Source organism: Fukomys damarensis, unplaced genomic scaffold (assembly GCF_012274545.1).
Source record: "Fukomys damarensis isolate Sample0158 unplaced genomic scaffold, DMR_v1.0_HiC HiC_scaffold_16, whole genome shotgun sequence".
In the NCBI taxonomy this organism is placed as follows: domain Eukaryota; kingdom Metazoa; phylum Chordata; class Mammalia; order Rodentia; family Bathyergidae; genus Fukomys; species Fukomys damarensis.
The window spans coordinates 98,912,929-98,939,120 of record NW_022900928.1 but is presented as its reverse complement, the minus strand read 5'-3'; the positions used below and the strand labels follow the sequence as shown (position 1 = coordinate 98,939,120).

The following is a 26,192-nucleotide window of genomic DNA, read 5'->3' as shown; positions in this document are numbered from 1 at the left end:
CCCCCCCCCCCCTTTTTTTTTTTTTTTTTTTACAAATTCCTTTAAGTTTATTTTGTTTGTTTTTTGTTTGTTTGTTTTTTGACTAAGGATGCTTAGCCCTACACTAAATTCTGGAAATGCAAAAATAAAAGGATGAGTCCAATCTCCATTGTAGAAGAGCTAATAATCCAGATAAAAATTCTTCTCAAATGAATTAATTTGAAATAATAGTAAGCATATAATGGAAAATAAATACATTATCAAATTGTCTAACAGCTAAGAAAGCCTCCAGGCCTCCCAGATCTGGGGGGACTTAAATGGGGCTAGGACAGAGGCTTCTATTCTGAGATAGGTAATCAGCATATGAGTTTCTAGTGGTGGCTTCAGATTTTTCTCCATAATGGAAATAAAAATAACACTTCACCTCTTACAGTTCACGGGCTTTATATGATAGCAAATTTGTAAAGGGCTTAGTATAGTGAGCATAAGCCAATGCTAAATGTACATACCAGGATATATATAATCATGACTCTTCCTGTATAGGATTAGGGAGGAAAACTGGAAAATCAGAATGCAATCCTTCCTATGTTGCTGGAGCAGCCTCATTTCTAGGAAGCCTGTGGGCAATCACCGACCATACCCACATCACTGGAAATGTGTGTAGAGCCCTCCGACCTCAGCTGACCAGCACAGCCAGGAGCCTTCTCTCACAGTAACAAGCCCTTGTGGTCCCATCAGCCTCTACATTTACAATGAGATTCTCCTCCATAACCATCAGGGAGAAAACACTCCTAGATAAATGGAGCCAAATCCACTTTACTTCCAATATGGGAACAGATTCTGAATATGCATCCACAGTGCTTCTCAAACACGGCCCCTCAGTATAAATGTCTGAGTGTATGCAGGTCAGGCATACCTCATCTGGAAATCCAAACTCTGAAAAGCTCCAAAATCCAGAACTCTTTCAGTGCCATTGTGACACCGTAAGTGGAGAATTCCACACTTGACCTCACGTGGCGGGGCACAGACCAAACACAGGCACACTACAAGCACTACATAAAATTCTCTTCAGGCTGTGAGTGAGCTTATATTATGTATATATAAATACTCCAAAATTTGAAAATAACTATGAAATCCAAAGCATTTCTGGTCCCAAGCATTCCAAATAAGTGTATTCCTGTAGTTACTGTTGATACATGTGAGCTGACACACAAATCTCGTACCTCTGTTGACAGCATTCTTACTCTCTAGATTGGAAGGATGCGGGAGAAGGTGCATGTGCACAGCAAACACTCCGCTGCTACCTGGCTGCGTGTTCACTTCCTGGCTTTGTGGGGATGATGAAGATGGTGGGGGACGAAATTTGGGATTCAAGACCCTCTCCTTGCCTTGGGGCCACCACTGCCAGCCCCTCTCTGCTGCTGTAGGTGATCAGGGGAGCTCATGCTGGGCCTTTCCCCTGTTCGGGGCAGCTGCTCATCAGCAGCACATTCTCTCCAGTCCAGGCCCTGGAAATGGGTCTCCAGAGAGGAGAAACTGCAGGAGGCCTCTGGTAGAGTCCACAGCCTACCCCAGATTGCTGACTCATACCCTTCACCCTCACTCCACAGGAGCCGGATCTATGTGTACAGGACTCACAGGTGCTGCTGCAGCCCCAGCAGCACTGACTTCTCCAGGCTGGTCTCATTCGAGATAATGACATGGGGAAGATCCACATCAGGCAGGGACTCCAGCCCTGATGCTTGGAGCAAGGAGGAGCCTCGCTCCCAGCCCCCAAGCTCCCTGGTGGAGGCTGGGCTGGATGGTTCCTCCAGGGGAGAATGTTCCTCATAGATCAGCAGGTTCCTGGATTTCACTGAGGACAGAGCAAAGCAACAGGGTGTCAGCCAGAGGCCACAGAAGTCCTGATTATATCTATTCTTGTATATACATCCCCTTACTAAAATGCCCAGGGCCAGTGGTAAATAACAACTGCTATGTTCTTGTTGCCTAGGACTGAGAGTGCCAACTGGATCTGGCTTTCTCTCTGTAAAGGCTTCAGAGTTTGTGCATTGAAAAATTATACCAATTATACCGTGCTGGAAGAACAAGGGAAAAGCAAATAAACATGAAGCCAACTACCACTGCTTTGAAAATAAAACTCCCCTCCTTACCCACCCATGATCATCTAGGGAAAGTAATGGAAGGAAAATGGGAGTCGGATCCTTGGAGATGTCCAGACCCAATCAGGAAAGCATCCCCTTGGGTCTTGTAGGGAGGGAGAAAAGGTATAAAAGCATTTCCACTTAGAATCTGGAGAGAGGCAAAGCCAAGCTATAAATCAGAGGATGGAGACAATCTCTTCTGCTTTATAGGACAGTCACATACCTGGATGACTCTGTAGCAATTTTTCCTCAACATAAAAACTATGTTTCCATTAGCTTCCAACATTTAGAGAGATGTTCCCTTAGGAAAAAAGAGCTTCCTGACAGGCTACTGAAGTGTTCTGAATGGAATGCTGTCCTCCTGTTTTTCACAAGGCAGGGATACACCTGACATTTCAGATGGCAAAACTGTCCCCACTCCAATGTCAGTACCTCCCACTTCCATGCTTGGTTTTACCGGCACAAGTGTGTATCCATATATGCATTTCTTACTTGTCACTTTTTTATTTCCTACATACTTAGATCACTAGCTGAGAATGCTACACACTTCTTAATTGATACCCAAGTCTCAAATTCTCTAAATCTTGGCTACTATTTTGGAAAACAGCCTGATTCTTTAATTTCATTTTGCAGGCTTTTAGTGTGGTAACACAATTCTGCTTAGTGCAGGGAGAAACACAGGAGCTTTCTTAAAATGTTACTGAAGCTCACTAAAGTTAATGTCTACTCCCTAAAATTCAAATTCCACTCCCTCATCAGAATTTTAAAAAGAGTGTCAGAACTTGTGAGAGAACAGGGTCTGTGGCAGCAGTTTGTAAACTTTGCTCTGCAGAACTCTGGAGAATTTCAGTGCTGCCTCAGCATTGCTGGGGCTCAAAGGAAGTGGCAGCCTCAGCTCCAGAACCTCCGTGCAAGTGTAACTCTATTTTTTTAAAATTGGACTTTCATATAAGATTCCCTTCAGAAAGCTGGGAAAACGAGAAAGAAAAAGAAAAGAAACAAGTCACTTCCCAAGTGGCCGACTGAGTCTTACCGACAGAGGCTGTGTATGGCTCCGGCAGGGAATTCTGGCTGGGCAGAGCCATCTTGGTGGTAGAAGGATAGGGCCCATAGCCCTGAAATAAGCTGCCAAATGCAACTGCAAAGCACAGCACAACGACCTAGAGCGGGAGGAGGAGAGAATACACATGCTGAAGGTTCCAAGCATTCTCCGCAGAGCAAACCCACAGGCCTGGGAAGGAGGCAGACACACTCTCTGGTCACCCCATGGTAATGACACAAAGGACAACACCCGCAGAGCAGGCTGCATGGTCTCTCCAGTGCCACTGCACTTGGCCTCAGCAAGGAGACCTAGTGACAGGACAGGACAGAAGTGGTTTCTAAACTGTCCCTTTGGGAAACTCACCATGAGGCAGGTGCCAGTCTGCGTGCCGGCCAACTTGCAGGTCCGAGAAACCTTGCCCATCACCAAAGTCTGAAGCTTCTGGAGTTGCTGAAGGAGAGTCCTGCCAGGGTGACACACAAAAGCAAAGATGGGACATGAGAAAGAAGAAATGCTTCTTAGTGACCCCCATCCTGATCTCCAGGGAAGTCGCTGTGGCTCTGTGCTTGCATTACACAGGGGACTGAGAGGCAGCTTCCTCTGAGAGTAGATGCAGACTCCAGAATCTGCCAGCTCTGTCGCCACAGTGCTCTCTGGAGCTCAGGATCACATGACACCCTGACAACTTGTCCTCTCCTCGTGCTGTTCTGAGTATGAGGAAACTGCTCCCAAATGATCCCTTACCAACTGAAACTCATCTGTCAGCCACGGAGAACAAAGAAAAGGAATGGCTCTGATTAGATGGTCACCATTCTCTGCATGTCTGTGTCCTCCCCACCAAAAAGTCTTCGGTTGGACCTTAGCCTCCAAAGTGATTTCATTAGGGAGGAGCCCTTGCAAATGGGACAAGTGTCCTTGTAAGAGGCTGAAAAGACTAGAGTTCCTCCCATCCACCCTGTGAAGACACAGCTAAAAGACCTGGAATGAATCAGGAAGCCACCCTCACCAAACACCAAATCTGCCAACACCTTGATCTTGGACTTCCCAGCTTCCAGAACTGTGAAAAATAACTTTCTATTGTTTTGAAGCCATGAACCTTATGGCATTTTGTCTTAGCTTTAGCAGAGTAAGAGGAGAACTCACTCAACCAAGAGCCAAGAAAGACTAATGAAAGAAGAAAAGCAGAGAGGAGAGAGGACAGAGAGCAGCAACGAACAGCTGAAGAAGTAGCCAGAGGTGGTAGCTATGACTAGAAATAGCAACAATGTCCCGTGCAACAGGTACTGAGGTGGCACACTGAAGAGGAGGGGACAGAAATAAGGGCAGGGAGGCAAGCAGCCATTGCATCTCAAGCCTGCAGTTGGCTCCTGAAGATCCGTAGCACCTCTGCACTCAACAATGAAGCCAAAATACAAAAGAGCAAAGAAGCCAATTCAACAGAACCCTCAGGCTCTAAGCCAAGGATCTTGGAAACGAGCCTCTGCTACATGCTCATCTTTCTCCAGGAAAAGATGGAAGACAAAAGAAAGAAAAAGGGAATTGATTTATCCCCCAAACAAGACAACACTGCATCCTCTTAAAAGGGAAAGGTTTGGGGATGAGGATAGCCTTAGATACGTGGCGTGACACAAGGGTACAGAAAGAGCGGATGGTGAAGTCTGTGAAGCCTGAAGACCACAAGGCATAGACAAGCATCTGACTACACCCACTCCTGAATCACAGCACCAGGGACGAGTTCAGTGGAAGCAGCATACAGAGTTGAAGCCCCACCTCATCTGTATCTCTTTTCCCTAAGTCCAATCAGTGCACAGGCAAAATGGAAAGATTTTATGAGCAGATGCTTTTTCTTGAGGCTCAAAGAATTTTGGGAACGTCACGTGGTAATGTAATGTTAGCAAGCCACACAAGTTCATTGGAAAATATCAGCAAATCACTCATTTTGCAGGGAAAAAATCTGCGTTTTTCATAGTGAACTTGGTTCTCATCACAGTCTGTACCCTGAATAACTTTCAAGTGCTGGAAATCCAAGCAGGCTCTTCCAAAGATTGCAGTTTCTCCTTGGCAAGTACCGAAGCAGCAAGTTCTCCAATTTAAGCAAATCAAGGACAGGTTGGCCATAAGAATGGTTCTGCTTTCAGCAATAAAATGAAGAGGGGTGGGAGGAATGGAGCAGCTCGGATGATAGCAGCTTTCTCAACTCCAAAGCTCCATGTGTATCCATCCATACTATATTTCTGCCTTGTATAGCACCTCATTTAAGCAAATCAGAACTACTAATTGAGATTATTAATTTATTTTCTATTTAATGTGGAGGTCTTTTGTACTTATACGTGCTTTGTTTCCGGCTGTATAAAAGTATGATCACACATAGTTTAGACCTGACTTATGTTGATATATATTTAAATCACATATTCTTTAACAGCATTCGGTACATTATTCAGGGCTAAGAAATACTGAAAACATGATTAGTTGCAGTTCCACTTAAAAGGGCCAGAGATGAAGCTGGTGGTAGAGCACGTGGCTAGCATGTGGGTTTGAAATACAGCACCACAATAAAGAACAAACAAATTGAATGAATACAAAATCCACTGAAAGAAAAAGTTTGCAACTAAGTGGTTCTATGAAATAGCACCTTTCTTCCTCATCAAATGTTTTTCTTTTCCCAGGCCCTCCCTAGAACATCTCCCTTGGACTCACAAGAATGGGCGTCTTTTCAAACCAAGAGCCGAGTGACTTACTGCCTGGTCACTTTCCAAGAGATTGTTCATTTTGACAGAACAGAGTGAGCTGGGCATGGCAAGTACTGGATGGACCATTATCTGCAATGCTAGCCCCAATACCCTTACTACATTCTGTCTGCTAGTATTTCTGGAAGTTCTGAGGCAGATATACAGGTGAGCCCACAGGTGGTCCTTGATCTGCTAAAGAGCTTCTTCTTCAAGCGATGGCTGCCATTTTTGCTGGGCTCCCCAACTATGCACTGAGCACTCCCACTGTCCCTGTGCCTGTGGCCCCCAGGCTCTGAAGACCTCACTCCATCCAGCCTTCAGTAAGATGTGACCTTTCCAGATAATACCAAGGCCACATTATTTTTGCTCTAAAGCCTTAAGATGTTTTGAAAATGAAACCACCATTTCTATTTTCTACTCACAGTTCCTGTTACCAGCAAACAACCCACACTTCCTCTTTGCCCATCTCTTGCTCCCTGCCCAGTGTCTGGAGTGTGAGCTGCTGAGAAAAAAAATTCCACACATGTGAAATCACTCATCCCTTCCAATTTCTGGTTCAGTTGGCTGAACACTGTATCCCTTTCCCTAGAAAGAACGGTTTCCCAGGACATACTGCGGACTTCCCTGAGAAGAGAAGACACTTCCAGCAGGCCAGATATAACTGAAGCCCCCTGACTGAAAGCTTTAGGATCAATGTGGGACAACCCCATCCTGGCCGCCTAGTTACAGGTACAAAATGCTACAAGTTTATAAGGACTACTTAAGTCAGAGTGCAGGGACGGGCCCATGCTTACTAACTTAGGACCAGATTAGGGTACTTCACATGACAGTCACAAGCACATCCTTTCCAGTCTCAAAATGATTATTTGCTGAATCCACCACAAACGAAAACAGTTGTTTAGTGGTCGCTGATTTCTAACAGTTTATAATCCAGCCCTTCAAGATGTAGTTTAAAATACATATTTTTGGCTCAGAATTTTGCTGAAATGCAACAGAGATCGATGATGCAATGTTTGCTGCTGCTTCTCCCACTTGGGGGATGAGGTGAACTGAGCGGGTGGTAGAAATGACAACACTGTAAAACCCCATCAACTGGCAACCCTGAAGCACCATGAAGTGGACTATTATCTCATCCATTCCACGTACCCAAATAGTGCCCTACGATCCAGGGGAGTTTGGGGAATTTTACACACATTCAAACCAAAAAACATTCATTTTTATCATAAAGAAAATTAACAGTGATTGAGCTCTGAAAACTGATATACTACGCAATGATCTCAGAGTTACATAACTAGTAAATAGAATGTGTCAACTGCAAGTCTCTGACTCCATAGCTTGTGTACTATTCAAAGATACAGTGGGTACACTAATCAATAACCTAATAAAATTAACAAGAAAACACTTCCTAGTTAAGTTTATCTTACTTAAAATCAGTCACAATGACATCAAACTGACACCAACCCAATGGAGGGATACCGTATATCCATGGTTGGATAGGAAAATGTTATTATTTAAAAAGAGTAAGCCACAGAAGAGCTACAGTAAAACCCAGGCACAAATAAAAGCCATGAAAAACCCAGCCCAATGACAATGAGACACATACTAAAAAAATGTTACTCGTAATGACACAAATAAAAACCTTAAGTCCAAATAAACATTCTGGGATACATCTTTTGATAAAACAATATAACAGATATAAAACATAGGTGATAGATAAAAGAATCCAGAGGACTCTTTGTTCTACTTCAGGTATCAGGAAATCAAATCCAAGATTTATTTAGAAAAGTGGGAAAGAGGGCCAGGGATTTAGCTCAGTGGTTCCACAACCTGCCTCACAAGCGCAAGGATCTGAGTTTGATTTCCAGTACAAAAAAAAAAAAAAAAAAAGCATAGAAAAGTGGGAAAAGTGAGCCTGTCCCTGTCAAGCACCAAGCAGGTAGAGGAGATGGTTTTAGGGTTGTTAAGCAGGTGCACAGACAGCCAAGCAGCAGAATGTATTCTGAAGGCAAAGAAATCCACTTCAGACCTCAGAGCTACTGCTTTGTGCCCATTTGAGATTAGGCAGCTAATCAAAGATAATTTCTTTGGCCACATCAGCTAACAGGATAATGGGAGAATCACCCCTCCTGGGGTACTCTGAGTTAGCTGAAGCAAAACATTTTTGAAAAGCGCTTGCTGTCTCTTTTCACTGATGGCAGGCGCAGTGAGCCCTTTTAACTGGAAAGCCTATGACCTCATAACTGATGTGTTGGGCTGAGACGATAACGGTACTTTTCTCTGATGCCGCTGGGACAGATGTCACTGCCTACAGCACTGAGAACTTGGATGACAGCTGGTCCCTTGTTTGTGAAAAGGGCTGAGTAGAGAAAAGGCAGACATCAGATGCAATGGAAAACTTATTTTAAAACTAAAGCTATAAAAAGACAATTCTAGCACAGACCCAATGGTGCCTTCAGAGCTCAATATAAACTTCCCCTTTATTATAGTATTTTAAATCATCAGTGATCATGCCTAATTATGGCTTAATGAATTCTTGGGCGTCTGGGAGCAAGGTCTTAATTTAGAGAAAGGAAAACTCTCAGCACACATTTATCTGGGCCAACAGATTTTTCACAACTGTTACAGTGGAGTGTCCAACACTTGATTGAAAATGTGGATTTTGGTGAAATGTAAAAATAAATTTGGTGGCTATCTTACATAGTTTCTTGCAAAAGAGCAGTGGAAGGCAGCTGCCAGCCTTGCCCAAAATAAAGCATCACCCTGTATCTGTGAGGCACATCAAAGGAAACTGGGCAAAACACTCAAAAGCATCCAAGAGTGGGAGACACAATCTTCTCATAACCAGGAAATGCATCAACAGCCTCATAGGTTATCTTTATACTCAGTTTAATTTTGTTTTCCTCTGTTTCATTTATTTGAAAGAAGGAAAGACAGCAATAGAGAGGGAGTAGTCATACAGTTATTGCAGGTGAGACTTTGAGTATTCAAAAACCTAATTTCTCCCTGGAATCAAAACCAGGAAAATGAATAAATGGTTCCCAATTACTGGCTGTGTTGGGAGCTTTGACCTGGGCCCTTTCGGTGGACAAAGTTTCCATCCAATCTGGTAGCACACCTTCCTTAGAAATGGAAGTTGATAGTGTGTGTGTGTGTGTGTGTGTGTGTGTGTGAGAACACTCTCTGCATTAATGAGTCTCTTTCAAGATGAAGGAACTTTCTCACATCCTAATGGAAGTACTCAGAGCAATAATTTCCCAATTCCAAATCATGAACCATCAGCAGGTTGTGAAATCAGTTGGATTGTGACTGTGCATAATCTTAATGGAATAGAATCAAACAAAATACACAATATCAGACATCATATATATGAAGTAACTATGAATTGGTGAAGCATACACATTAGCTAGCAATGTGACGCATACATACATCTCCAAGGGGTGCGTTAGATTGGTCATTTATAGGACAACAGATGTAAAATGATCACAAAAATCAAAAAAGTCTGACTGTCACTTATCTAGCACAAACACACAAAAAGTATAATAGGGAATATCGGGTGGCCTCATGATAGAACAGATAAGTACCCAGGTCCTTCTGAGACAAAAAACTCACCTGAATCCCTCCCCTTCTGGCTACAGCCTCATGATCTAGTGTGCAGCCAGTTCTGAGGGCTGGGAAGAGTGTCAAAGAGCTGGATCTACCTCAAAGTGTGGGTGCAGTGGGAAGCAATGCTAGTAGTCAGAAATTGTACACGCCCTCTAAATATATTAAAAACAGAATCATGAACTATATTAAAATGTTTAAATAACTTTTAAAAACCTTAAACATTGTGACACAAAAAAAGCATAAAAGCTAAAACCCTTAAAGTCTGAGTTAATACTTGTTTACAAATGTTTGCTTACATTCTGAGGGGTGCTAATAACACTGCAACCTAAATAAAAGATAAAAAAAAAGACTATACATTATATAACTTTTTTTCTTTCTGAATGATTTCTACATTACAGAAGATTTATTTATTTTGCGAGACCAGAGAACATTTCTGAATTTCTATATTACCTACAGCCCTAGGAACACAAAAGAGAATTCTAGAATATTTTCTGGGGCTGTGGAATTTCGAACTTTGCCACTAAATTACACTAAAATGCCTTTCTAATCTCTCCAGGGAATTTAGTCTAGTATCCAATAACTCTTTGAAGTTTGCAAAATTAGCACATGAAAAGAAAGCCTATACTCTCCATACAACCAGAAGCTAGAGATTATGGAGAAATGAAAAGCGAATTAAACCAAGATAAAAGTCTACAAGAAGTATTCTGGGACATTTATCTGTCTTCTGGGGCTTCTCTGTGTGTGGCAGAGGGTGAGCTTAGCAGTTACAGTCAATCTAGAACAGGTGAGAAAAAGTCACACACGAAGATCCTGAAAGTGTGTGGTCAAAACAAGATCAAATGGACACAGCTGTGTGGGCTAAACAAATAAACCCAGAGAGCCAGCACACGGCCAAAGCCCAGTGGACTTAGCTGGAAAGATCTTTACCAGGAATCACTGATAGATTTCAAAGAACAAAGAAAGGTAGAGTTAAAGAGAAGGGTTCTAGCTAAGAGGAAGGTTAAAGAGGAAAATTAAGAAATTACTTCTGATCACAATAGAGACAGATGTCAAGAATGTCCCTTCTTCTGTGAAATGTGCAGAAACAAAACAAAGAAAATCAACATATGTTATGCTTCCTCCTCTCTCTGCTCCAAGACAGGCAGACTGCCCACAAGGCACACCTTACTTGATCCTTCCTGTTCTCTCAGCGCTAGGTCTGAATGTAGAATTCAAGGACTCCCCAGCCTTAATGTACTAAGATGAACAGAACTACCCAAACACCACAGGGGAGAAGCAGTCTTCTTTAGTCTTCTGAAGAGACATCAAGGATACAAGAAGAGACATCAGAAGAGAACAGCTGTTCCACTGGGTGTGTCAAACTAAAAACTGTTTTGTTTTTTTTTTTTCTCATTGAGTTCATTGGTACATTTTAGATATACAGTATAGTTACATTCATCATTGGGATCTTGTACCTTTACATGACAGGTCTTGGTTCTCATTTTTTCCCTTTATCCCTGTCCTCCCTTTAGCCCCTCCTCCCTTCCCTATTTACAAATTCTTTATTTCCATTTTTTCATTTTCTCATTTTTTCTTTTCTCTTATTACCTTTCCCCAACCCTTCCCACTTCCCCTAACTTTAGACCTTTTCTTCCTATTTCACATTGCAAATTATATCATTAGGATCTTATGTACCTTTATAGTTTTTCACACCAGAGAAATTATTCAGTGTTTATACATGTGTGACTTATTTACTTCACTTAGGAGTATATCCTCAATATGTATCCATTGTCCTATAAATGATTCTAATTTCTCATTCTTTATGGCTGAGTAGTATTTCATTTTATAGAAAAACCACATCTTTATCCAGTCTGCAACTGATGGGCAAATGGGCTGTTTCCAAGTTTTAGCTATTACAAACTGTGCCGCTATAAACAGGTGTGCATATATCACTGTGATATGATTCTTTTAATTCTTTTGGAAAGATACCCAGCAGAGGGATGGGTGGGTCAAATGGATCCTCTAATCCCAGCTCTTTGAGGTATCTCTGTATTGATTTCATAGTGGTTGCACCAGTCTGCACTCCCACCAACAATAGAGAAGGGTTCCTTTCCCCCACAACCCCACCAACATTTGTCATTGGTCGATTTCTTGATAGCAGCCATTCTTTATGGGGTGAGGTGGAATCTCAGTGTTGTGTTCATCTGCATCTCTCGAATGACAAGTGATGTGGAGCATTTTTCATATATTTACTTGCTGCTTTTACTTCTTTGTCTGAGAAATGTCTGTTCATTTCGGATGCCCATGTTTGAATCGGGTCTTTATATTTGGGGGGGCTGATTGTTTTGAGTTCTTTATATATTCTAGATAATAGTCTTTTGTCTGAGGAGCAGCTGGTAAAATTTTTTTTCCCACATTGTAGGTTGTCTTTTAGTTCTGTTGATGGTTTATTTTGCAGTGCAGAAGCTTTTTAATAAGATGAGATCCCAGTTGTTGATTCTTTCTGCTAGTTCCCATGCTATTGAGGATTTGTTCATAAAGTCTTTTCCTAAGACATTGGCATAGGAAAAGACTTTATGAACAAAACTCTGTTTTTTATAATGGTCACTTCTCAAGTTGATTACAAAGCTAGTATCCTGGAGAGATGAAGTAACGTCTCCCCTTCAACAAAAAGCAGGTTTATCTACCACTTATTGTAAAAAAGCAGTGAGTTCTCTAAGCTCAGGTTTGTTTAGGTGTGTCACAAACCTATTGAGAGCACAGCATCCAACTGGACCTATCCTAGAGCTAGGGGACAAGGGGATGGAGGTAGACAGGCTGGTGCTCACTCTGCATACTATGCTGAGAGTAAGGACATCCTTTCTTGGACCCAGGAATTTTGCGACTTCTATAAGTTCAAACTGAATCCCAAACCTGGCACACTGTAAATAATCTTCATGCACTCACCAGGCCCAGGTTAAATTCCACTCAGAGCCTTCACAAGAGCCATTGGTGGCTGCCCCAGTGGCCTTAGGAGTGCCCATTGGTCACCTGGTTTTCCCTTCATAGAACAAATTTGGGGTAGAGGTCCACACAGGCTCTAGAAATGGGCTAAGTCCCTTTTGTCAGTGAATCCAGGATCTCAGTCACCAGGACCTGGTCTAAAAGCGGCAGAGTGAGAGCCTGGGGTAGAGACATCCCCTTGGTCTTGATGATACTCATCCCATGGTGAGGGGAGTGGTGAGAAGAGAGCAGAGCAGGCCCTCTAAGATGCTGTTGAGTTCTCTTGCTCATATCTAAAGGACCCAGGCTGGATCAAAGGACATACAGGCACAGTAGCAGAAGAAATCAAGGTTAGGAGCAGGTGAGAAGTTAAGTAGCTGAGTTCTAATTCTCCATTCTATCTCTAAATGACCGGATGACTTTAACTTCACTGGGCTTCAGCCTTTCCTATAAAATAAAGTAATTTGCAGATGTATAAGATGATCTCTAAAGTACAGTTTAAATCTAAACTCCTATAATTCTACAAATCAGAGCTGGAGGAACGGAACTGTAGCTTACAACCCTACAGAGGTATAAGAAGAAAAGAAGTAATGATGGAGCAAACTGAGCCCAAAGCATCTAAAAGTGAAGGGCTTGCTAGGGAATATGCAACAGTTATTGAGCAGAAAGGACGTAAGAGAGAAGAACAGGAAGCCCCAGGGGTGAGGTGAGGGTAGGACCATTTGAGCTGGAGGTCAGTGGTAAAGCTGGGAAAGGTGGAGATGGTCTTGGTAAGTGAAAATGTATTTCCTGATTGAGCTAAGGAGGAAAGGCCCCTGGGAAACCATCTCACTTCCATCTTATACATCTCTTGATGGCACGCAATTAGAGAATCACCTTAGCAAAGCAAGTGTGAAGTTGTGTTCACGCCATACCAGCTTTACTTGAGAGGCTCTGCAGAAAAGCTGAAGAAAGAAAAGTGAAGAGAACATCTCATGTCCTGATGGGCCCTGTCTCCTTCCAGTGTCCTGAGTTCCGATAAAAGCACCTTTTACCCTGGAAACAAGCGATATCCTAGGAGGCTGCTGCTGAGTATGGAACAAATAAAAAGACTCAGGACCTACTCATTATCCAAGCACTGCTGTCCATCTATAGAAGTGGGAAAAGTCCCTGTGGGGAAAGCCTTGAACTAAGAACATGGGAAGAGGTATTAATGATGAAATTCCCACTTGCCTTTCCTGCCACATTAGGCCCTGGGAAACAACAGAACTCAAGGTCTCCCGCCCACTTCTGGTGGCCCAGGATCCTGTTCATCTACTGCAGTTATTTCTACTTCTGTCCAGCTGCCTCCAAAGAAAAATAAAGCAAGAAGGAGTGGCAGAGCAGCAGCAGCACAAACACAGCTGTGCACTCGCTCAGCCTAGCCTTGTGCTTAGTTCAAACAGTGAGATGTGACCCAGGGTCCAGAAGTCACCCCTCCCTACGTGCCCCAGGGGGCCAGCTCCCTGTGGCTGGTGTGTGTGTGTGGGGGGTACATTTGGTTGTTTAGTTGTTTAGTGTGGTGTCCTCCCCATAGGGGAGCACGCTCAGCAGGAAACGGGAGGAGAAAGGCAGAGAGGAGTAGGAAGGATGAGGAAGGATGACAGCCCTGCCACTGCTGCCCTTGTTCCAATACAGCGGCTCCCCTTTGACTTATTTGCCTCTCAAACTAAACAAACAAACAAAAACAAAACACATTACAGCCACTGGTCTTACATATTACGACCCTAGGAGCTCCCTAATACAATTATCCGTGGAAAGATTGTAAGGAATCAATTGTCAACCATTCCTGTCATGAAGGGTTGTCCATAAGGAGAACAAAGCTATGCAGAGGGAGAAGGAGGTGGAAGAGGAAGAGAACACACAGGGCCAGAGGGATGGACCTCAGGGGAGGCTTCTGGCAGGCAAGGGACACAGCAGAGTGGAGAACAACGACAAATACTCTCTATTTATAAGTGCAAGAAGCCAGACAAAGAAAAGCAAATTCACTTATATGGAGAATTTTTAAAGAAAATAGTCAAAGTGAGAAATAAGAGAGTAGAAGAAGCAGCGTTGCCAGGGGCTGGGAGGTGCGAAGTAGGAAAATGTTGGACAAAGGGTTAAAAACTTTCACCTGTCCAATGAATAAGTTCTGAGGATAATGAACAGCAAATGACTATAATTAGTAATGCTGCAGGTATACCTGTGCTAAGAGAGTAGATCTTCAACACTGCACCCCTCTAAAGGAGAGAGAGAGAAAGAGAGACAGAGACAGAGAGACAGAGGAGAGAGGTAATCGTGACAGGTGATGGGTGTGATAATTCACTTGACTGCAGTAATCATTTCACGATATGCACATATATCAAATTATGACACTGTACATGTCACAAATGTAGCATTTTATCTGTCGACTACAGCTCAGTAACAAAGATGAAACAAAAAATTTACCCTGATATTACAGGTGGCCCAGGCTAGCCCTGGTCACAGTCAGTAACAGCCACCCACCAGGGAAGCCTCAGACACCTATGTCAAGAGTTAGATGTTTAAGACTGAGATTCAAATAGAAATTCTGTAGACATATATTGACAAGACAGGAAAAAGGGTCCAGTATATTTTGTTACATTTTTTGTTACATTAAAACATTTTTAGGGCTGTGAATTTAGCTCAGTGGCACCACACGTGCCTCCAAGGTTCTGAGTTCGATCCCCAGTACTGCCAAAAAACAAAAAAACACACAAAAAAACTCACTTTAAATAAAGGAATATGTCCAATATAAAATGAACATATAAAGTATTCCAAAATGCAACAATATCTCTAAGTGAAAGGTCTGCGATTTAAAAAAATATATATTTAAAAATTTTTTATAATAGCCACATATTATGTGTGCCTCTTCTTTTAGGTTTAAAAATATGAATAACTGCATCAAACTGAAAAGTGCATAGCAAAACAAAGAATTAAAAACATAAAGTGTCAAACAGTGGATTGGTAGAAGACTTTTACAAACCATATGCTGAACACCACATGAGGTCTATCCAAAATCCATAAGGCATTCACATAACTCAAAGGCAAAATATGATAAATAAACAAATGAAACCTAATTAAAAAGTGGGTAAAGGACCTAAAGAGGTATTTTTTCCGAAGAAGATATTAAATAGCTAATAGGTATATGAAAAAAACATTACTCATTATCAAGAAAATACAAGTCAGAATTATGAGCTATCATCCCCCACACCTGTTAGGAGTCTAAAAGACAAGATGTGACCAGTGATGACCAGGGAGGTGACAAAGGGAACACGACACTGTTGATGGGAGTGCAAACTGGTGCAATCATTACAGAAGACGCCATGGAGATTCCTCAAAACATTTTTTTTTGAGACAGGGTCTCGCTATGTAATCCACCACAGGGTATATTCCTAGAGGAAATGAAACCAGCACCTCGTTGAGACATCTATACCCTTGTGTTCATTAATGATGAAAGATTTTACTTAGGAAAACTAATCTGCTAATAACTAGTGAGATAAATTGATATAATTTTATAAAGCTATTTCCAAACCCCTGAGGTACTGTCTGGCTAGGCAATTATTAGAAATTGCTAGTAACTGGGAAGCCAGGTTTGAGGTACCTCCTGATGGAATAATGAAGCAGAATCTAGGAAGAGTCCATATCAAAAATAAAAAACAAACACAAAGTGCAGTGTATAGTGGCCCGTGCTAAATGGCACTGAGAGGATGTCGGGACTGTGGCAAGTATAGAAAGATTGGCTCAGTTCTCTACAAGAAACAGGCAGCTATATGGAAGAGAACAAATCAATCAGTCAGTCAGTCAGACACAGCACAGGCACTGGGGGGAAGCCCCTTGCCCAGGCCAGGTGGCCTTTGGAGCCCTTCTCCCTCCCAGGCACCCTTTGGGCACCAACACAGCCCTCCTGCACTTTGCTGCCCCCGTGTGGCCAAGGGAAGATCTGACAATGGAATCCTAAGGATCTCCAGGGTTACCTTTGATAGTCTTCCCCCTTTCTCCATCATAACCAAGATTCGTCCTACTTAAGAACAGGGGCCTTCCAAGTAGCAAGTGCTAGGAAGGATCCTGGGACCTCCTATCTGCACACAATGCTAAAGAGCTAGTTACAGACTCTGCCTAGGCAGCAGGAGCCAGAGAACTAGCAAAGCTTCCAGAAATCACAGGGGACAGGAAGGAGGACAGGTGCAGAAAGGAGAGATGGAGGCCTTGGAGACTGACAGCAGTGGAAACACTGGCAAGCAGTGAAGCCACAATCTGACACTGGTGTCGGGAAGCACTGGGAGTGTCTGCAGAGCACTCAAGGTGAACTGTGTAGAGTGGCCTGTGCCACATGTTCCAGCTTCCACACAAACGGGAAACTCAGGGGCTCCCAGGCTCACTTTCCCTCTCCTGGCAGCATTAAATTCCAAGTACATCAGCTGCTGTTTGAACAAGCCAGGGAGATCCAGGAAATCATATCAGATGCAATATTATTATCAAAACATACAAAAAGATTCAACCTGACCCCCTCATCTTTGCAAAATCGTTATAAGGCATTCGTGCCGAGCTCTGAAATGATTCATCTTGTCTTACCCCAAACAATTTTTCTCTGCTGATGTGTTGGAGCTATAACAATAAAGTGACAAAATGCTCTGACGAGTGCATACTTTACTTTCATATATGCATACAAACACACACATTGTGGATGAAACTCTCAGGCTGTTACTCTCCCCCTCCCTCAGCTCCTTGGATATGATCCAGAGTTAAAAGGTCGTTATGCCCCGCCCATGTTGAGGCTCCAGGGCCAGACTGCCTGGGTTCCAGGGCAGCTCTAGCGTTTGCTGTGTGACCAGGGAGCAAATCACTAACTCACTAACCTTTCTGAGCTCTCGTTGACCCCTCTATTTAAGGGCGATAACAATAGTGCCACCTCATGGGGCTAAATGAGTTAATATCTACCTGGTGCTGAGATAGTACCCGGCACAAGTGCTGAAAGAACCCACTGACTCTGTCTCATTCTTAGTTTTTATAAAATGGGCTTGGAAAACAATTCATTAATTGAAAAAAAATTTAAGAAAAAACAATTTTCTCTCTTTTTTGAAAACGAATAAGCAACACTTATTAGCCAAAATTGGGTGGCAATTAAATGGTCTGTGCTACCTCATCTACCTCGAAAGTTTAGCGTCATCTCCAGGAAAATCACACTCAAGCACTTGCTCCCCTCCAAGTCTCTTTTTAAACTTCTTTACAATCATCCTTGGCATGCTCAGCCTCTCCATCAATTCTCCATTTTTAGGAAAAGTAAAGAACGTACGTGTGTGCACTTGTATGTGTAAGGGTACATGTGTGCTATGTACATGTTTGTACTACACGTGAGTATATACTGTATATATGCACATGCACAACTAGCAGGACAAGGTAGGTGGAGAGCAGCTGCTCTGACTTTTAATGGGAGCCCCCTTCCCCAACTTTCCTTTCCTCTCTGGCCCTGGCTTCCACCCCTTCCTCCCCAATTTCCGTCAGGCAATCCAGGAAGCTCTCACTCTAGCTACAGTTACCTATTGGTGTTCTCCAGCACCTCCACCTTCTTCCGAAGCTCCAAGTTCTCAGTTGAACAAGACTCCACTCTATGGAGGAGAGGAAAAGCAAACAAACAAAAATAAATAAAATCCACTGTTCTCCCTAGAGCACACAGTCAACCAGAAGCTTGTGCAGAGGTAGTTAGGATCTGGGAAAGGAGAGGGGAAGAAGTTGGCCAACCAAAGTTGGGAAGGCAATGAGGAGACAAAAAAAGGGGGGCTGAGTAACAAGAGCTCGAGCCTCAATGCTGGAAGGCTTATGGGATGGTACATCATATGACCTCTTGGGGACAGCCCCTTCCTCTCCTCTCTTCCCCACTATATTCACGCTTCTCCTCTGGATTGTACGGATTGGGGCCTGCTGGCTGTGCAAACATTGATTCACAGCCATAGGGTTGGGCAGTGGCAGAGGGAAAACAGGAGCCTAAGACAAGGGTGCTGGGTCTTGGAATCTGCATGCCAGAAGAGACTGTAAAGAGATCTTCAAGGCACTGCCCTGTGTCTGGACGTCTACTAGAAAACAACAGGATGGAATGGAGCTACTTAAACCTCAATCAGCGGATAGACACCTAACTTTCAACAGAACTTTTAGAACGAGCCAGGGTCTTCCAACCTCTGCTTTCCCCAGACAACAGCAAGACTCGTTTCTTATCTGGGGCCTCTTTATTATCCTGACACCAGCTGTTCAGCTGGAGAACTGTTTCCTAGGGCCAATAAGAACTGTACCCAGGCTTGGTGACTCACAACTGTAATCCCAGCACACTGGGAGGCTGAGGCAGGAGTCTTCCATGTTCAACCTCAGCCTGGGCCACTCAGAAACTTAGCAAGACTCTGACTCAGAAATAAAGAAATGTTTTAAAGGAGCCAATGATGTAGCTCAGTGTGAAAGCCTTGGGTTCAATCCCCAGTAGCAAAAAAACAATTGTAATTTGTGCTTTTCTAATGTCCCTCTATCCTCTTCAGAAGAACAAAACATGCCTTCATAGTTTTGGGAAAAGTCACCCACTCACCTACAAATGGATTGTAGTGGTCAGAAAATGTGCAGCGTGGGCAATGGGAGCCTGTGAAACACAGCTACTCCTTTGGGCTGAAACAGACAGCCTCCTCTGAGGAGTTCCAGGAACATTCGAAATGTCAATATTCTTGTGCGAAAGGCTGCCCCCATTCACTCAGGACCTTTGGCTTGAGGGGTAGTTTTCACTTCTTGCCATGGTTACAAATGTTCCGCCCCAAACAACCACTAGGTGGCAGGAAAAACACAGATAATAACCTGGGCTTGGAGGTGGCCATAAAGACGCACTTGGCTCCTCCAGACACGGCCCACCCAGTCTCTGCTATACTGCCCCTTCCACAGATTCTCGGCCACTTACTTTTTCTCCAAGCTGTCCATGTACTCTTTCTTCTTTCTCCTACTTTCCTGTGCAGAAATCTGAGAAGTAAAGATGGATGAAAGGATGAATTCATTACCCGGGAGTGAGACAGGACCCTGTTCACACAGTTATCAGCAAAGTCCTGCTCACTTCGGCAACCACCTCCCACCTACTTAACCTGCTGGCTCATGTCCCGGCCACCTCTCACTGCTGATGGCAATCTGCCACCAGCATGGGCCCCCAGAAGAAAGGCCACTGGCCTCTCAGGAGCCAGAGCAAACTTGTGAGGCCCAAGCCATTGAAAAGGCCTCAGGGAAGCAACACCAACTCTCTCTCTCTGGACTTTGGTTGGCTTGATGGCGATATTAAATAAGGCAACTGGGCTTGGATGTGTAGAAACTCCAGGCTGGTTCTGCACACGGATGAGGAGGAGTTAGTTTCTCTAGTTCTGCCTTCTGTGCCACCTCTCTCCTGCTTTGCCTACCCCAGCCCTGCTTAGCCTCAGAAGGTAACTGCTGAGCTCAGATATACACCATACAACTGCAGATTTATTTGTACTCAGAAATGTCTGGAAAGAAAATAAAATATACTTATGTGTGAGTACATGCATGTGTGTACTAGAGGGAAATATTGTGGACATCAGAAAAGTGAGATCTAAAAGGTTGAGATTTTAAAAAATCAATGTAAGCAGTGGCTCTTCTCCCGCCCTGCATAGGTCCCTGGGCAGCAAGGTGTGCATGCCGAGCTGCAAGTCCAGTGCACAGAGGTTTGGACAGGGCTGCAGAAGGGTCCAAACCCTTCTGGGGCACGGGTTCAGTGTGTCCCTCTCCTGGCCATGGGAAGGGAAGGGTTGAGCCTGGTCCACATCATGGGCAGGGCAGCCCTGGTCCTTAGGAAGGGAGGGAGGACCTTCAGGCTCGAGCCTGCTGTCTGCTCACGGGAGTGCCTTGATTTGAGGGCCTCACCTTGTTCTTGATTTTCCTCCGGATTTTCTTCAGGGCCTTTTCTTCTGATTTTGTTAGGGGCAACTTGGTGGGGATGGGATAGCCCTCGGCAATCAGGGTCCTCTTCTCCTCCTCTGTCAGGACCAGTGGGCCTGATCCCTGCAGTTTCTGTGCAGACCAAGGAAGAGAAAAGGGTCAGAGGGGAAGGGCAGGCCATGCCGATGGGGTCAGAGGCCTCGCTATAATGTCTTACGAGCTGTGCAAGACAAGACTCCCACGTGCTCTGCATGAAGAATGGCTGCTCTGAAGTGGAAATAATGATGGAGAAGAAACCCTCACGTGAGTGCTTTTACTCAAAGATTATAATTCCAGGGGAATAATACATAGCCTCTACCCATTATTTCCCAGGAAGCACCCTTCCAGCTAACACATCAAAAGTAAAAGAATAGGATTCATCTCTCACATCCCTGGAGATCTCCTGACCTTGGAGCAAAACAAGATCCACTTGGAGCTCTGCTTGTGGAAATTCACCTTTATAACGTGGTCTTTACACACCAGGTTGCCCCCACCTCCACCTATCGCTATGGTACCAGAGTCCTGAAGATGTACAGCCCTGTCCATGGGCACCTCTGACTATCTATCCATGATCAAGAGCACCAGACAGTGTCTCACTCAGCCCAGAAGTGTGTTTACATTCACTGCTACTTAGTACTATCTCCATGTCCTACCCCATGGAGGACCCCATCGTTCAATAGCTTCTGATCAAGATCATGAGACTGAGCTGATACTCATGGAAGAATGAGAGTCACTGAGTGCTTAGCTGTAATGTTAATTGAAGGTGTGTTAAAATGTGGACAAAGAGAACAGGTACACAGGTTTGTGTACAAGAGACTGAGATTGGTAATTCTGAGTCCTCACCTTTCACATATAGAAGGATTCCAGTTTCCAAAGGGGTGGGGGTTATCCACATTTTATCATTCTTAAGAGTCAATTGGTTTCTATTAGTCTTTAAGAGATTATAGTCAATTTACAACACCATGATTAGCAAATTTAAATAAAAAACAATCTTTCTAATCTACCCAGTCTGGGCATTTTGTTACAGCAACACAAAACAGACTGACAGAAATTCCACTAACAGTCAAACTCAAGCCTATGTAGTGGTGTACGTGCCTATACTCTCAGCACTATGGAGGCTGAGATCGAAAGTTCAAGCCCAGCCTGAGCAACTCAGCAGCTTAGAGATGATGTCTCAAAATAAAAAGGTCTGGGGATGCAGCTCAGTGCGATGGCCCTAGGTTCAATCCCTAGTACTGCACCAAAGATAAATAAATAACAAAAGAGAGAGAGGTGGGTTCGTTCTACCCAGAAAGGCCTGGGAATACTTACATGTGGAGCCGTAAGAAGAGGAGAGCTGGACAGAGCAGAGTGGGCCCGGGGCACGGCTCTGGCAGGACTGTGGGCCTGAGGCAGGCCAAATGGATGGAGGCGTGGGTTGGGGCTCAGGCTGCCCTCCGAGTCACTGCTGTGGCTGCTGGGAGGGGTTGGTGGTAAGTGCAGGTGGTCCACGGAGGCTGGAGAACAGAAAGTCCATCTCATTCATCTCTGAGCAGCAGCAGAGCAGGTCTTGTGGGGGGAGCCTGCTGTGTACGTCACTGGGGGACTGGGGACAGCTGGACAGAGCTGCCCCCAAAAGATGGCCAAGGTGTGCTGCTCTGGGAAGTGGGGTGGGGAAGAGGTGTACACAGCAGCCCTTCTTTTGTGTAGAAAAGGAGAGAAGTACTTGCTTGTCCTGGCATAAACTCTAGACATATACACCAGGCACTAACAAGCGTGTGACCCAGGATGGGCAGGGAGAAACTCCAGTGACTTTGACAGGGTGTTGACAAGTTTCACCGCATTCTTCTTAGATGAAGTTTGGTTTGTAAATGATACGAATGCATTATACACTTGAAAAGAAAATCTTTTTAAGAAACAGCAAAACCTGGGAGTCCTCACAGGGCACTTAGAGAAAAGCGTGATTGTTTCTGGAGGAATGTGCCTAATTGGGCCCACAGGCAAGAAGCCAGGCATTCTCCATTCAGAAAACATGAAATACACCTTTAGATGGACAAGCAGGCATGGGAAAAATAAACAGGGGTGCAGGGCCCCGCCTAGGCCCAGGCCTTTCCCTGGGAGTACGGTGCACTCTGCCAGGGCCCAGCCTCCAGGTGACAGGCAGGCAGTCCGGGGGGCGGGGAAGTACTCCTAGGCACCCTCCCTCTTTTTCTGGACAGTGGGTACTTCTGCCACACCAGCCCCTGTTGCTGAGCCGGGGGTGATAACCTCTGTGGAGGCCCTCACCCCAAGTCCCTTTGGGCCCCAGGACAATGGAGCTCTCAGTGTAGCAGCACAGAGCTGTGCGTGCACGATGCCTGGCCTGCCTGGCAGAGGACTATTTGGCCAGGGTGGCATCCAGGCAAGTACTCTCCTTGGCCCTTCTTCAGAGACTGACCCAGGGGCCACTCATGACGGAAGTCACAACGACTGACCCGAGACAAGTGACTCCCACCCAGAGATGACAAGCAGTAAATGGCGGCTCACCATCTTACGGAAGGATCTGAATATCCAGGGTCAGAGAGACTGAGGAACTCCTCAGCCATCCTGCCTGCTTCCATATTTCCTGGACATATCTCCCCTGCCCCCTCTGCAACATCCTACGGTTTTCTGAGTGCTTCTTCTTTCGCTTTTTCTCTGTCAGAACATTGCCAAAGAACTCCCTGTCCATTTCAGTGCCTGTCGGCACTCTTAAAGCTAAAAAATATTCTAGAACAATCCTGTATACTCTATTCCCAACACTCTTGCCAACAGTGCTAGCAGCTAAGGAGTTTAAGTGTGTACCTTAATATGTATGGACTTGGCTAGCAAGGAGGAGGTTTACAAGTGTTCACCAAGGTTTCCCCAATGCCATATAGATCATAGCAATGTATGACAAAAAATAAAAGCAGTCTGGCATGGTGGCACACAACTGTAATCCAAGCACTCTGGGAAGCTGAGGCAGGAGGTTTGCAAGTTCAAGCAGAGACTGGGCAATTTAAGGAGTTAGCAAGAACTTGTCTCAAAAAAAAAATTAGAAAAGGCTGGGTGAGGTAGCTCACTGTGAAGGCACTGGGTTCAACAACCAGCCCTTTAAAAAAAATAAGCAGGGCTAACTACTCATCAGGAGTGCCAGCTGCCAGCCATACTGTCCTGCTACATTTCTAAAAACTAAGTACCTAAACAGTGCTCTTTGCCTCTCATTTGGCAAGGGCCAAGTTATTCTAATATTTTTTCTCTGTTCCAAGCAGGGGCTTCCCCACAAAAGACAGGGAAAGCGAGAGAGAGCAAAGTGAACTTGAAGCTCACCTTTCTTACCCATGGAGAGCTTGCTGACCTGGACACAGGTGCCTGGGTATTAGATGACTAAATATCATCTGAAATGATGCTCTTGGGTTACTGAAAGAGCCAGAATGAGCCACTTTGCCTAGAAACTCTGAAGCATGCAAGGATATTGAATTCCCTTATCTCTCTATCCAGGACAATGAGGAAGGACTGCTATTTACTTGATTCTCAAAGCATTTCTCCTCCAGTGACCCTGCATTCCGAAGCCACTGTGGGATCTATTGTTATAGTTATGGCACCTTGTGAACCACACGGCAACACAAATTAAAAGAGCACGATGTATTCAATAGCAATAACCAGAGCCATAAAAATGAAAGGAATTACTTCCAAGTGGAATATAAAGCTCAAAGCCATAATGTACACCATTCAATGCAAAGAAATAGTATCTCAATATAGACTCTAGCCAATAGTATCAATTTTTAAAATTTAATCCCTTTTTACTGATCATAAAGGTCAATAAAAGTCCAACCGTAATGGAATGGTCACCAATGAAATCTTTACTTAGTTTCTAAGGGACTAAATGAGGCTTACACTTCCATGAGAATCTCAGATATAACACCCACATATTTATATACTGTAACATATACTCTTCTTCTGTAATAGTCGTATATGCCAATTTCTTATTTGTTGGCCACACAATGAACAGTACTTTTAAACATGAATTGTAAGTGTAAGCCAGGTGGGCACAGTGGCACAAGCCTGTGACCCTTATTACACAAGAAGATGAGGCAGAAGCATTGCAAATTTAAGGCCGGCCTGGGTAACTGAGACTTCATCTCAAAACACAGAAAAAAAAATTAAGTAAAAAGGCCAGGTTTGCACCTCAGTCGTAAAGTATTTGCCTAGCATGCATGAGCCCCTTGGTTCTATCCCCAGCATTACACACACGCAAAGAAGGGCACAACATAGAAAGGGAGGGGACAGCATGGACATAGGCATAGGGCCGAGAAGAACAGGATCTGTGCAGATGCCTCTATATAAGACACAGAGAGCTTCCTAGGACTCCATGAGGTTCAGGGGCCATGTACAGGACCTCAGCTGTAGGCTTCAGGGAGGAGAGAACAAGCAAAGTCAAATGACTTCAAGCTTGTCATCATTTAGTTGTGAACAGATGACAAGAAACCCAAAGAGAGGCCATGACGCTTCCAATAGGAAGGTGGCTCCTTGCAGCTATTTCACTCAGAATCAACATTTAAAACACTTCTAGGTAGATAAACTATGAATTCACTTTGCAGAGATTTAAAACGACAGTGGTTTTCACTAAGGAAGTGCCACTGTGTGTTGTATAGTATGTGTAGGGTTCACACAAGGAGGGCATAAGAGCAGTAGGTGCTGTACCCACTTCATAGCCATCTAGAAAGGGTTTGAAAACTCATGTTGGCTAGGAACAAAAGTGTGATAACACTTAGCTGGGAATTATATGTGCATAAGGGAAATAATCTAGAGATTTTAAAATGTGTGCTTGGAACAAAGATTTATTTAAGAACAGAGCTAGTCCACAAAGCAAGCTACACCTGTGGACTCAATGAATCGATTGCTCTTGCCCTTGAGCCTTTCTCTGCAGACCAAGCGACCACACAGGTAATGGAAGGACAGCAAGCCAAGTGGACACACCTTCTTTAGGAGAAAAGTTCAGGAACTGATCCACTTCATGAGGCTCCAGCTTAATCTTAGGGATAATCGTCTGGCATGAGGAGTCGACCTGCAGGAAGAATTTCAAACACGATGTTTAAAGATAGGAAAGCTTTTTGTCCTTGCAGTCTCCCTCCAAGGCCAGCCCCCTCTCTGGAGTTCAGGGGGATGTGGATTCTTCTTTACCAGGGATTCATTCGAATTCCCAATCTTCTCCAACCAAGTTTGCCACTACAGCTGATGGAGTTCTGTAAACTCTAACCCTGAAAGCTAAGGCTCACTTATCAGTGCTTCTTTTTAATGCTTTTGTGGAAGTCTAAAGGCATGTTATCATGAAATAATTGATAAATTTTCAAAAGGCCACAAGGCCTCCAGTTTTGCTTTTGGTAGGGCTGTGTGCACTCAGCCACATCCCCTCTGTCTAAAGTCTCCAATGACTGATGACATCTAACCATAAAATACCAGCCAGGAAAGGGGAAGAGCTGTCCAGCCACACAGTGAGCAACACTGTGCGTGAACCTGAGCTTAGTCAGTGATGTGCATACTCAAGAATCAGCAGAGCTCAAACCTTGGGGAGCAAGGAGACCAATACAGATCTCAGGAGCCCATCTGGTAAAGAGACACAGGAAACTCAGGAGAAAGACGTGTGAGGAGGAAGGGCACAGGTCTTCTGTCTACAGCCCCTCATCTACACAGTGAGGAAGTGGCAGTGTGTTCATGATCAACTGACTCTGTCACTTCTTCCCGAACAGGAGACAACACATCCTACTCTTAGAAGATCAGACTTCCTGGAGG

At 44.1% G+C, this 26,192-nt stretch overlaps 1 protein-coding gene across 3 annotated transcripts in view; it reads right to left on the bottom strand.

Moving 5' to 3' along the window:
- Window positions 1-26,192, bottom strand: part of Creb3l2 (cAMP responsive element binding protein 3 like 2) — a 105,642-nt gene that overhangs the window by 1,523 nt on the left and 77,927 nt on the right. For all 3 annotated transcript variants that reach the window (XM_010631706.2, XM_010631705.3, XM_019208579.1), the window contains exons 4-11: window positions 25,380-25,467; window positions 21,735-21,919; window positions 20,370-20,516; window positions 19,405-19,463; window positions 18,014-18,082; window positions 3,529-3,628; window positions 3,157-3,283; window positions 1,618-1,834 (exon numbers count right to left, since the gene is read on the bottom strand). In XM_010631706.2, the coding sequence (XP_010630008.1) occupies window positions 1,618-1,834; window positions 3,157-3,283; window positions 3,529-3,628; window positions 18,014-18,082; window positions 19,405-19,463; window positions 20,370-20,516; window positions 21,735-21,919; window positions 25,380-25,467 (992 nt within the window). The remainder of the gene's footprint in view (window positions 1-1,617; window positions 1,835-3,156; window positions 3,284-3,528; window positions 3,629-18,013; window positions 18,083-19,404; window positions 19,464-20,369; window positions 20,517-21,734; window positions 21,920-25,379; window positions 25,468-26,192) is intronic.